The sequence below is a fragment of the Lonchura striata genome, chromosome 22, assembly GCF_046129695.1.
Source record: "Lonchura striata isolate bLonStr1 chromosome 22, bLonStr1.mat, whole genome shotgun sequence".
NCBI classification, from domain to species: Eukaryota; Metazoa; Chordata; class Aves; order Passeriformes; family Estrildidae; genus Lonchura; species Lonchura striata.
The window spans coordinates 3,217,218-3,229,317 of NC_134624.1; the positions used below are offsets into that span (position 1 = coordinate 3,217,218).

The 12,100-nt window shown below is 44.5% G+C and overlaps 1 protein-coding gene across 1 annotated transcript in view; it reads left to right on the forward strand.

Annotated features, from left to right (window-relative positions):
• The window catches only part of TNC (tenascin C), a 72,858-nt gene that overhangs the window by 13,776 nt on the left and 46,982 nt on the right, over positions 1-12,100 (forward strand). The window contains exon 2 of the mRNA XM_021551384.3: positions 11,125-11,717. Coding sequence (XP_021407059.2) covers positions 11,255-11,717 — 463 coding nt within the window. The 5' untranslated portion in view covers positions 11,125-11,254. The remainder of the gene's footprint in view (positions 1-11,124; positions 11,718-12,100) is intronic.

A 12,100-nucleotide genomic window follows, 5' to 3' on the forward strand; every position in this document is an offset into this window, starting at 1 on the left:
CCTTTTATTTTTTGACATCCAATGGAGAGGACAATGGAGGGAAATACTGAATGAAATTATACAAAATGAGAGAAACAAAGAGAAATAGTTTCTTCTAATATAGGGGACCACTGATGCCACCAAATAACTGATATGAAACACTTTCATTCCAATAAGTACAGTAGATATAATTTATAATTATCCTTGAGTGCTTACAGAGAGATCAGTGCAAATCAGCCAAGTCTTTCTTCAAGTCAAATAAAAATTGAGTTTACCTCCTCCATAATGGAACAAGCCCAGTTCTGAAGGGTTTCACTGCTGCAGAAGGTGCCTGCTGGATCACCCTGGCAGGGAGAGGTGTGGGGTGGTTTGTGCTGTTTGGGTGCTGCCCTGTGACCCTCCCAGGTGACATTTGCCACATGGGTGGGTGTGATGTCTGCCACAGGGCTGGCTCTGTAGAAATCTTGAATATATATTAAGATCTTTGTTCTGTCATCTCAGAACAAGGAATCAGTGTCTTTTCCCCCTTTCCCATCTTATTCCTCTCCCCTTTTCCTGGCGAGCAAAATAAAATTTAAAAAAAATAAAAAAGGGGGGGGAAAAAGAGAAAAAAACCCAAATTCAATTTATTTATTCACTTCTTAATTCTGCCTGAGCCTGTTTTTTAAAGACCCTTCTTTTGTGAGTTTAATCAGATGCTTGATAAGAGAAAAAGCGTTGCTAACATGGGCTACAAAGCAGCCCCTTCAGGGAACACATGACCTCATCCCCAGGATTACTCCAGCACAGGAATTCAGCCTCCAGCACACCCAAAATAAACCTTTGCAGGGAAGTGCTTTATCCACCTCCCCTTGGCCAGGCATACACTTTGCCAATGTCCTCCTCAGTGTCTGGGTGGAAACGCGTATGGAAATTCAGATTTTCTGCTACCAAGCAGCCTGCCCCGCTGGCTGGAGCTGCCTTTGGGCTGCTGCCCTGGCACAGGGATGCACTCATGGAGCAGGGCTGGTTTTCAGTCCCAGCTCCCTTTGTGTGTTGGGGTTTTGTTGGATGCTCGGAGCCCTGGCAGCTGGGAGCGGCTCTGTGGGGTCACCCACAGCGCTCCCCAAACTCCCCCTCTGCCAAAAGGTGGCACAAATCCCTCCCTGGTGGGTGAGAAGTGACTCCATTGTGGTGTCTTGGAGCATTCAAGGCCTTTAGCACCTAATATTGGATGGCACCAATATGCCAAGGATATCATCCCTGCTGGTGGGTGTCCAGCCAGGTGCTTTGGGATCTCAGTGTGGATGGCAAGACTTCGCTCCTGTTGCCCCTGTGATGAAGAGGAGGATGTGGTGAGCAGCTCCCCAGCCTGGCACACTTTTGCTGGAGGTCTCCAAGGAAATGCAGGAAGGACTCCTGCAGTTCTTGAAGTAAAATGAACCAAAAGGCAATATCCTCTTGACGCCTTGAGAAGGCTGTCCTAGAACAGAGGCTGGACAGAGCTACAGAACAAAGCAGGGATTTATTAGAGCATCTCCTCCATGGATCCACCTTGGGCAGCACCAGAGCCCAGCCAGGGCTGCACCCAAATGACCCAAAATGGTCCCAAAATGCACGAGCGCTCCCGGGGCTCTCCCTGGGATCAGTTCTGCTCCATTGGCACCTTGGAGTTCATTGTCCCATTCCAGCTTCAGCCCAGGCAGTCCCATCCTGCTTGTTTTTCTCTCTCCAGCCCACGGTGTTTGTGCTCCTGGGCTGAGATTTGGATCATTTGTCCTTGGTGCCCAGCTGGAGCAGGAATTGTTTTGTCTCCCTGCTCTGTGCAGAGCTCAGCATCCCCTCATGTGAAGCCCAGACCCACAGACTAAAGCAGCAGAGAATGTGAAAAATAGAAAAGTTGAAACCCGAGCCATCACTGTCAAGTCCCAAGCTGGAGACCTCATTTAAGCCCCATTACCCCTAGTCAGAAGCTCATAACCATGCTGAAAGGCAGCTCATCTGTGGCTCACACTGAGATGTATCATTTATTTGTTTCTAATTATGCACATTTAGCCGCAAATTACATGAAAGATTAAACACCACGTTATGAGTGTGGTCTGATTAATTCTGCACCATGCTTCTAAGTCACTCAGCAATTACCTTCACTCACTTTTAATGCAGATAATTTTATTAAATCTGGTGCTACCAAAAATGAGTTAAGAGCTTTGGATTCCTGCTTTTAGTGTGGTCTCTTCCCGAGGCTGGCTGCCTATATATAATCATTGCATAATGCCACGTTGGATGCTTCTCATTTAAACAACAGCTTAAATAGCTGCAAGGCTCTGACACGAGCCAAGGCAAGCTGGGATATCACAGGGCTCAGCAGATGCCATTTCCTTGGGCTCTGCTCCTGTAAATGTGAATTCTTCATCGTGCTTGGGTTACCTGTTGGAGAGTGATGTTGAAAAGCCTCGAGGTTTGAGTTTTTTCTACAAATAATTGGCCTGAAGAGTAAGTACTGCCCTAAACACCATGGTGGTGGTGTCAGAGCAGCTCTGCTCCTGCCAGGTTGTACCATTTCCCAAGGACTCTTTTGTCCTTTTCACCATCAATCTTGTCCCCACCTGTGACCTATGTAGAGGGTGGCAGTGATTAAACCTTATTAAGAGCTGTAGGCACTTGGCTCCTGTTATTTAACACACTTGGGGCAACCTCTAATCCAGGTGGTGTATTGAAAGAATTAAGACATTCTAGCATGAAGAGCATAGAGTTTATGCAGAAAAATTGATAGCAGAGGAAGACTTTTTATTAGGGGTAAACTGAAGAATCTTTCTAGAACAGGTGGAAACATAGAATTAGGAAGTTTAGTTATTTGTACTTTATTTAGACTTACTAGAAATCAGGGTGAGAACTGACTGGGCTGAAATGGCAGAAGTGAGGGATGATCTCAGCTCTCCCAAGTCCCAGCTTGGTGCCATTCCCACATTCCTGGCTCTCTCCTGAGCTCTTGCTCCTTTGATCCTGATGGAATACCAATAGCAATGGTATGTTCAGGCAGCATCTCTTTGCTTTTCTCATCATCAGCCAGGTTAATTCCTAAGAAACATAAATCAGTGAAGTCTGTAGGACCCAGAAACTGGAAGGCACCTCTTGATTGCTGGGTTCCATATCCTGTTATTGTAGGCACCTCGTCACATAATCTGTTTTTCACTTCTCTTTAATAATTGCATGTTTTCAGCAGTCATTTTCTCCCAGCTATATCTCTGCCAGCTGATTTAATTTTTATTTTAATTCATGAGATTTGCTCAATATATTCAGTATTTCATTGATCAAAGTTTATTCCAGTAATACTGGAATAATACCACCTCCCTGAATTTTTACTCTGCTTTGAAAAAGAGCCAAACTCATTGTTTAGTTTGGAAAGTTCTGCTCTCTCTCTGAGATCCTGAACAAGGATAGACCTGGAGAGATTTTCCATGGCTAAGAGGACAAAACTTCTGAAACAAAAGTAGTTTATACTGGAATAATCATGCTCATTTACCTCAGAACAGTAACTGTACAACAGAAGGTTTAGTCTCTCATGGGTCTTCTTTTATGCTTATCATTCAGAATTTACCAAAGCTCTTTCACATTTTATGGATGTTGGCTTCAGTGGATTATTTCTCCTTCCCCTTTGTGGCACTGTCATACTGATGGCTTTGAAATATGAGCCTTTGCTAAATTCTAAATTGTACACAAAGCAATTAATTAAAATTCCTTCCAAAACAGCCCTGGCAAAGCCCTGGCAGTGCTGCTTTCCAGCCAAGGTAGAATGGGTGGAGGCTAAAATGCATCCAAGTTGTTTCATTTCGAAATGCTGTGCAGTAGCATCTGTGAAACAGAGACCCTACAGCTTCCCCAAAACAGGAACATCATCTAAGAGCCAAAGCTGAAAACTGAGCTGGAGTGAAGAGCTCAGCTTAGCTAAGTGACATTTAATGCAGGATCTCAGGGGCTGTAGGGGGCAAAAAGTACCCATGCATTGTTTTAATTGCAGTTCTTTGAAAGAGACTGACGTGATCACAGGACCTCTCATAGGATTTAAGATAATCTAAAATTCCTCTTGTTGTTATGACTAATTCCAGTGGCATGGGCAAACCTTTGGAATGGATGATGGAAGCATTCTGGGCTTGAAAACTCTCCTTTGTGACAGCTCAGGAGTCAATCCTGAATTAACTGTGCAGAGGCATTCCCATCTCTGCATTCAGGGTGCTCTTGGTTGTGTCTGTCCTCAGTTTCTGCTCTGAAATGTGCAGTGCCAGCACCAGATGGGACACAGGTGGCTCCGGGGGCATCCAGAGCCCTGAGCTGTGACTGCTCACCCACATCAAAGACAAACTGCTGCTGTGTCCTGAAATGGGAAGGATTCAAGTCACAAAGGCAGGCACATCCAGAGGAAGATGTGCTTTTATGTGCTTTAAGGGCCATAAATGCCTTCTGGGAGGTGTTGGAACCACTGTGGTGGGACTCAGCAAAGCTGCATCAGCTTCCTCTGGTTTGCAGTGGGTAAAATACCTCAGCAAAAAAGTCAGAGGAGCTGGGGAGCTTGGGAGTCTCAGTGTCAGCCTCTCCACGTCCCAGTTGTCTGTATTTAAAGTAGAGGAGTGTGCTTTGTTTATCCTCTGTAATTAAAAAAAGCTTTCAGAGAAAAGGCTCTTTGCCTTCCTCCAGCACATCTGGATGCCATGAGGCTCCTCTTGTGGGGCTGTGAACACCACTGAGTCCCTTCTGTGACTGAAAAAGTGGATTTGTTTCACTTGTATCCCTACACTTCAACTCCTCCAGTTAAACAACTTTTAAAACTTTCTTCCAGTTGTTTCCTCTCTGCCCCTTTCTCCATGGAGTTTTTTCCAGAGGAGGCTTTCTTGCTTTTTCCCCTCTTTTCACTCTCATTGCACTCCCACAGCCAGCCAGATCATTTTGGTTAATGCTTATCTCCTTTTGTCATTTCCAGGGAGAGTTTTTGGTTAATGCTTATCTCCCTTTTTTTTATTTCCAGGAAGAGCTTTAGCCTGAAAATCTGGCATAGGTGAGGTGCCAAAGGCTTTTTTTTTAGTGCTATTTATTAATGGGAGGTCACTGAGCCTGCATCTATAATTTTGTGTGGGCTTCCCAGAAGTGGGATTTCTCATCTAGAAAACTGTAGAGCATTTGCAGAGTGTTTATTCTTTGTGACCTGGCCATGGAGGCAGAAGTGAAGTTGTTTGACTATAACTTCAAGGTAAGTTCTCACCTTGCAGCTTGGATGGATTCCTGCTTATCACTCTGCACTTTTATCTGTTAGAACCATTGAGAAAAAGGCAATCAGCTTCCTCTTGTCTCCTATGAAAGTTATGACCCTCCTTTCACCTCTTTGTGCAGCCAATTTAAGACTTTGAAGAAAATTCCTGAATTATGAAAATTTCCCTTTGGAGCTTCACACCCTCAGGGCTTGCTCGTATCTGTGGGGTCTAATTGGGGTTGAAACAATTGCCACACTTCTTTGCACACACGTTCTCTGGGAGCCTTGGGGAACACAGCGGATTTTCTGAATTATTCTAAATTCGGCTGCCTTAAAATTCCTCTCCCTAGCATGGATAAAATGTAAATAAAGAAGAGGTGGGGAGAAAAAAATAAAGGCGACAATTTGGCTTTGATCATTTCTGCTGAAAAGATTCAAGCCTGATGGCTTAGGAGTGTTATGAATTTCTGCTCTCCACTGTGATTTAATGTAGTTTACCTACACTGAGCATCCATGCTGATTCCTTCACCCTGTTGGAATTGGAAAGGAAAGAAAATTATTTTCTGCAGTTATGAATGTGTGGAAACAGCAGTGGAAGATCATGAAGTCAGAGCCATTCATGTTTTGGCCTGATACGTCAAAACTTGCAGGTCCCCCCCAGTCCCTTGCTTTGAGAACATTTCAAGTGACTTCAGATTTAATCCAGTTTTTCTGGAGAAGATTCCCAGAGCCTCAGGAGTCACAGGCTCTTGGTAAAAGCAGCCCAGCCCTCTGGCTTTCAGAGGTTGCATCTTTTGAGGCCTTGCCTTGTGAAAATGCCCTCTGGCAGATGATCTGGATTTATGAGTCCTGTAGAACAGCACTGCTTCTATTCCTTGCAGAAAATGCCCCATTTCCCCATGTCTGCAGACAGGGAATGGTCCAGGTCAGATCAATATCCCCAGGAGATAACTGTTATAAATGAAAATTTGTCCAGCCAAATTAAACTAAAAAAATAAAATATTTATTTTGCAATCAAATTTTATCTAGCCAGCCACAAGGAAAGAACAGAGCCGAGCCCGGGGTCAGCCCTGGGTGTGCAACAAGGAGTCAGCCCCAGCAGAGGTTTTCCTCTGTGCCCACACACCTCCAGCCTGGCACAAACGGTTTTTATAGGGAAAATTCCACCTGAGGCCAAGATTTCAGCAATCAGTCTTTTCTTCCATTCAGAGTCCATAGGTTAATGAGATTTTCTTTTTTGGTGATGAAGAAGAACAATTCAGTGTCAGGAGTTGGTGAATCCCTTGATGAAGTTTATGGGAATGCTGCATTCCCATGGATCTGCCCGAGGATTTCCATGAGATCCATCCCGGGTCGTTCACACCATGATCAGTACCTGGGGTCCCCAAATCTCTCCAGCCATGGCCCATCCCCATCTCCTGGCCAGCCACATCCTTTTACCTGTAAATTGGGTTTCAACATACACCATGTTTCGCCTGCAAGGTTGGGGGGACTCCTAATACAAACGTGTATACTCCAACAAATATTCAATATCACACATATCATACTAGAAATGGTGCAAATTATATTTACTACACATAACATAACTCTTCACTGTGTTTTTGGCGGTCGCTGAGGAGAGGGGGCAGTGATACCGTGGTGTCAGTGCCTCCACAGTGCCCTGCTGGGCACTCCAGGCTGCAGGGAACACACGGATCACGCCTTGGAGGAAAGTCTGGAAACATGAACTTCCTGCAGTTAACAGATCACAGCAATCTGTTTCGGGGTTAGCAATTCACAAACCTCAAAATGCTCCTTGTTGTGCTCCCTGGAGAGGGCTTTGGCTCTTCTCCAGGTGAGTCTTCCTCCCTGTCACAATCCAGCCTTCTGCACTTTTACCCAGCTTTTAGCATGATGTGCTTGAATCCAATATGGTGCTGACAATATTTGATCCCCTCCTGCTGAAATGTAGGAAGTATCTTCTTAGACAGGAATTGTTTCCTTTTTTTTTTTTTTTTCCCTTTCTTTTTTCCCTGCCATTTACATGTCTAATTTCCAAGTCATGACATGTAGAGGGTGTCTGAGCAAATCTAATCAGCCTTCTGCTTTCGTTAGGAAGGACAGCTGAGATAGCTTTTAACACCTCCATCCCTTCCTTGCTGCAATCTGTTTTGATTAAAATTGCACAGGGCTCTCATCTGCATATTTATCATTCCACATACCCACAAATCATCTCACAATTCTGCCACTCCTGAACATTCAGGAGAGACTAGAGTGCTACACCAGGACTTTAAAGCATGCAGACATTAATTTAGTTTCTCACACCTGCTGCTTTCCAGCAAATATGGCTTTGGGTAAGGGAAATATTCATGCATTACCTTTGCTTAGTATTCCCCAGGAGTCAGGATTCCTGGGGTTTTTTTCAAGATTGATTGAAAATTTCCTATTAAGAAAAAAATTTCTAATTAAATGGAAAGGTCCTGAAAAAGTTCTGATGCCATGAAGGGGCGAGAGGGAGGGGGGATGTCTAAACAAAGAAATAACCCTTTTTAATAACATTTTTTCAGCTTTTGACAGCCAGACTGTGACATGCTTTCAGATCTTCAGATGAAAGGGCTACAGTGGAAATGAAAATTATTCCTTCCCTTTGTGCTATTGACAGTCCACTTTACCTCCACCACATATTATTAAGTGTATCACCAGGCAGTGATCAGGTTTTTAAGAAGTATTTTCTATAAATAGCCCTTTTCTGCTCTTTGGTTAAAATTGAACTTTTAAAGTTAATGTTCATATAAGAAAATTCTTTTCTTACCTGAATCTCCCTTTGCCCCAGCAGGTGATGCTGTGATTTGCTTCTTAATTCATAATCTCTATTTTTTAATCAGATATTTAAAATGTGTGAGAGGCCACAACACATTTTATTTATATTGAGGTTGTGTCTCGGGGAGCAGGAGATAATTCTTGTCCAAGGAGGATGGGAAGGTGGCAGTGACCAGATGGGGAGAACACAAGCTCTAGAATTATTGTCCTGCATGACAAACAGAACATTTTGCAGATCATCCACATCATCGTGTCCAGGATTTTTGTAGTCAGGGTGGCAGGGAGACCTGAGGGCATAGCTCATTAGGATGAGAGAGGTTCCCTATTAGACAAAATATTTGTAAAAATAAACTCACTCTGGGTCATATAGACCTCTCAAAGTACCTGGGAGATGTCAGACATCACCAGGTCCTCTTACAGACCACAAGGCCAAATTCATGCTGGGAAGGGTCATTTTTTGCCAACTTTTGCTGCGAGACTTTTAGGTGCCCCTAAATAATCCAGCAGCTGATGTCTGCAAAGAAAATATCAAGAGGATTTCTCCAAGAGGAAGGTTTAAAATTCAACCTACACAAGCTGCTCTGAAGGGAAGAGGAGGGAAAACAAAGGCACAACAGAGCCTGGCAGTTAATTTGTCTTCATTTCTCTCCTTCTCCCGGGTGGTCGATTGTGGTCAGAGCTGTTGTTTGGATGTGTTTGAGGAGCTGGGGTTGGAGAGAAGGATGTCCTCTTTGTTCTCCCAGCCAAGACCATGGCTAATGTATAAAGAACTGGAGGAAGGTGTCTTGTTTTGTAGATGTCAGATCCAGGAGTGGAGCTCAGCTGACTGTGCTGGGCCCTTGGCAGATGGGGATGAATTAGCTCAGACATCACACAAGGTGTCAAAGCACAGGGGTCAAAGAGCAGGCATGGAATGCTGCTCCTAGACCACCACAATGTTTCCCCAGAAACTTCAAAAGGATGTCAGCCAAGACGTGTCAATTCTTCCAGGATCACCTATGAGCTGAGAGGTTTGGCTGCCTCTAATGCAGCAAATGTCCTCTCAGAGTCTTGGTGTCCATGTGGCTTTCATCAGTAGTGAAGGTGACAGTGACAGTGGCTCTTGCCAGAGCGGGTTTGTCATTTTCCAGGCATGTTAAAGAAATCACAGTTTGTACCATGATTAAGTGATTTGTCAACTCACATTGGTCAGCAGAAAAAAGTGCAACTTCCTTGGTTTGGGCAAGGCCAGTTTTCCTGTGGGTTGGGATTTACAGAAGCCATAAGGAAATGGATGCTCAACTTTCACTAAAATTCAGTGAGAATGAGATGCAGAGCTGCCTCCAGTTTGTTCCATTTTCCATTGGTGATCCATCTGTCAAGCAGCCTGTCCCTTCAATGAGTGCTTGAGGGTTAGGCACCAGTTTTAGTTGTATGACCTTTTCCTGGGGCAAAAAGTGAATAGCAGCACATGGAATTGCATGGGAAGCACTTTGCAAAGCCCAAGTGGGAGTGCTCAAGACTAAAATCCTACTTCAAATACAGTCCTGAACACATTTAATGAACTGGCAACCCAGTTTAGGGATTGAGTCAGAAATGAGATGTGGATCGTATCTGTCTCTGTTATTCTTTACTAACAACCTTGTGATCTCTTCTGGTGCAGGCAGGGTTTGCAAAAATATTTGAACAAATGGGGTAAGTGTTAGAAATGCCTTAAAGCTGAATGGTTTTCCGTAACAAGGAAAAGGCCTTCCCTGCAGCTTGTTTACTTCTGATTTATTCCCCAGTAAAAAGGGGTGAAGTTTGCCCTTTGTGAGCTCTACATTCCCTAAAAAACCCACTAAACTTCAGTGAAGTGTCTGATGTGTTATTGTCATTCTCTCACAAAAGCAGCTGGGATAGCATGGGAAAAACCATCCCTCCACTTTGGGGCAATCAGAAGGGTGGAAGAGGTCGGTTTCTCATCTGACAAATAAATTAGCATCAAAACTATGATGTTTAGAGAATAAATTGCTGTTTCCTCCATTACTGGCATTTCGTAGCTTGCAACCACTGAAAGCACAGTCACTGATCTAGCCATTAAACCAAGCTCTTCTGGGAGTGGGAAGGAAAACAAATGCTGAGATGACATTTATTAGGTGTGCTTGCTCAGGCAGTCCATTACTGCTTTGGCTCCTCACTCTACGTGCTGAGGGGCTGGTCCTGCATGGAAGTCAATGGATGTCTTTGCACTCCCTTGGCTCACTCCATTGAAAAGGAACATGCACAGACTGAGGAGGAAGAGGAAATAGTGGAGCTAATTGAAAGGAATGAGTTTCAGGAGGAGCTGTAGAGCCCAGCCAGGTGCTTGTAACTGTACACGAGTTATTGTGCTATAGCTGAGGAAAGATCAGACAGTGGGAGATGCTGCCTGATGGAAAGGGATATTGGCTGCTAAAAAGGCATTTTTACACATGTAGTTTTATTGCTATCTCTTGTTGGAGTCTCTGCTTCTCTTGTGTCTCACTACTTTTATACTAAAATATCCCTGCGACACAAGGACTGACACCAGAACCTTCCACCTGCAGAGTTCCATTTATCTTCAAGCTCTTAAGAAATCATCATATAGTGGAATTTACTATGAAGCTACAAGCCCTGGAGTTCAGATTCCACAGCAATCTTGGAGTAATTTAAAACATATAGAAAAGAGATAGAATGAGCTTGGGGGTGCTGATGCACCTTTTGACAATGTCTTGAGTTTCTTGCATAGTCGAACACTGAGCAGCCTTCAAGCAGTGGAGGGGTGAAGGAAATACAGAATTTAACATTGGTTAAATAATAGCACAACACATATTTATTTTATTTACCTCTGACTCAGCAGCCATCTCTTCCCCAGTCTTCTGCTTGAGAGAGTTAAACTTTCTACAACCCACTGTATTTGCTCTGAACTGGAAATAACAGCAGTTTTCTTCATGTCAGGTGGCATTTCCTTCAGAATCACACTGAGATCCAGGAAAACCACTGTTATTATACAACAGAGCAAGCTCAGCAGCTTGAGTGAATTGTGATGGTTCTGTTCTCTGAGGATACAGCACACGAGCAGTATCACAACTTTGCTGGGTTGTGTAGCTCCTGTTTATCCCTTACACTGCTCCTTCTTCCTTTAGGGAAAAAACACACCAGGAAAGAAAAGGATCTCCAGCTTGGTTTGGCTTGGCTCTCCAATTTCTGCTGCAGATTACAAAGGCCAAGAAGACCTAAGACTCTTTCAGCCTCAAAAGAGAACTGGGCACCACAATGGGACTCCCCAGCCAGGTCTTGGCCTGTGCCATCCTCGCTTTGCTGTCCCAGCATGTCACTGGGGGACTCATCAAGAGAATTATCCGGCAGAAGAGGGAGGCTGGGCTGAATGTGACCTTGCCAGAGGATAACCAGCCTGTGGTTTTCAACCATGTCTACAACATCAAGCTGCCTGTTGGCTCCCTCTGCTCCGTGGACCTGGACACGGCGAGCGGCGATGCTGACCTGAAGGCAGAAATTGAGCCCGTCAAGAACTACGAGGAGCACACGGTGAATGAGGGGAACCAGATTGTCTTCACTCACAGGATTAACATTCCCCGCCGGGCCTGTGGCTGTGCAGCTGCCCCAGACATTAAGGATCTGCTGAGCAGACTAGAGGAGCTGGAGGGGCTGGTCTCCTCCCTGAGGGAGCAGTGTGCCAGTGGGGCTGGATGCTGTCCTAATTCCCAGGCAGCAGAAGGTAAGGCAGGCTGGGGAGCTGCTCTTGGGGGAAATTCTTGTGCTGGCTGTAGATATGGTTTAGAGTGATACTCCAATCTCTTTCAAGAATGAACACAAATCAACCTCTCACATTTGAAACATAATCAAAACTGGGAAAGTGTTTGGCCAGTGTGCAAGGTACATTCATTCACAGTTCCAGGCTTTATGGATCTGTGGGTCAGGAGTTGACCTGGGACCCTTTGTAGCTGTGGCATTGAGCATGGACAACACTTGGACATGGTAAATCTGTGTCGGAGTTAAGATTAAAACTCACAGTCCAAGCTCTTGGCTCCACTTTCTGTCCCCTTGAAGAAGCTGCCAATGTAACCATTTTCACTTCCAAGTTTTCTTTAGTAGAGACCA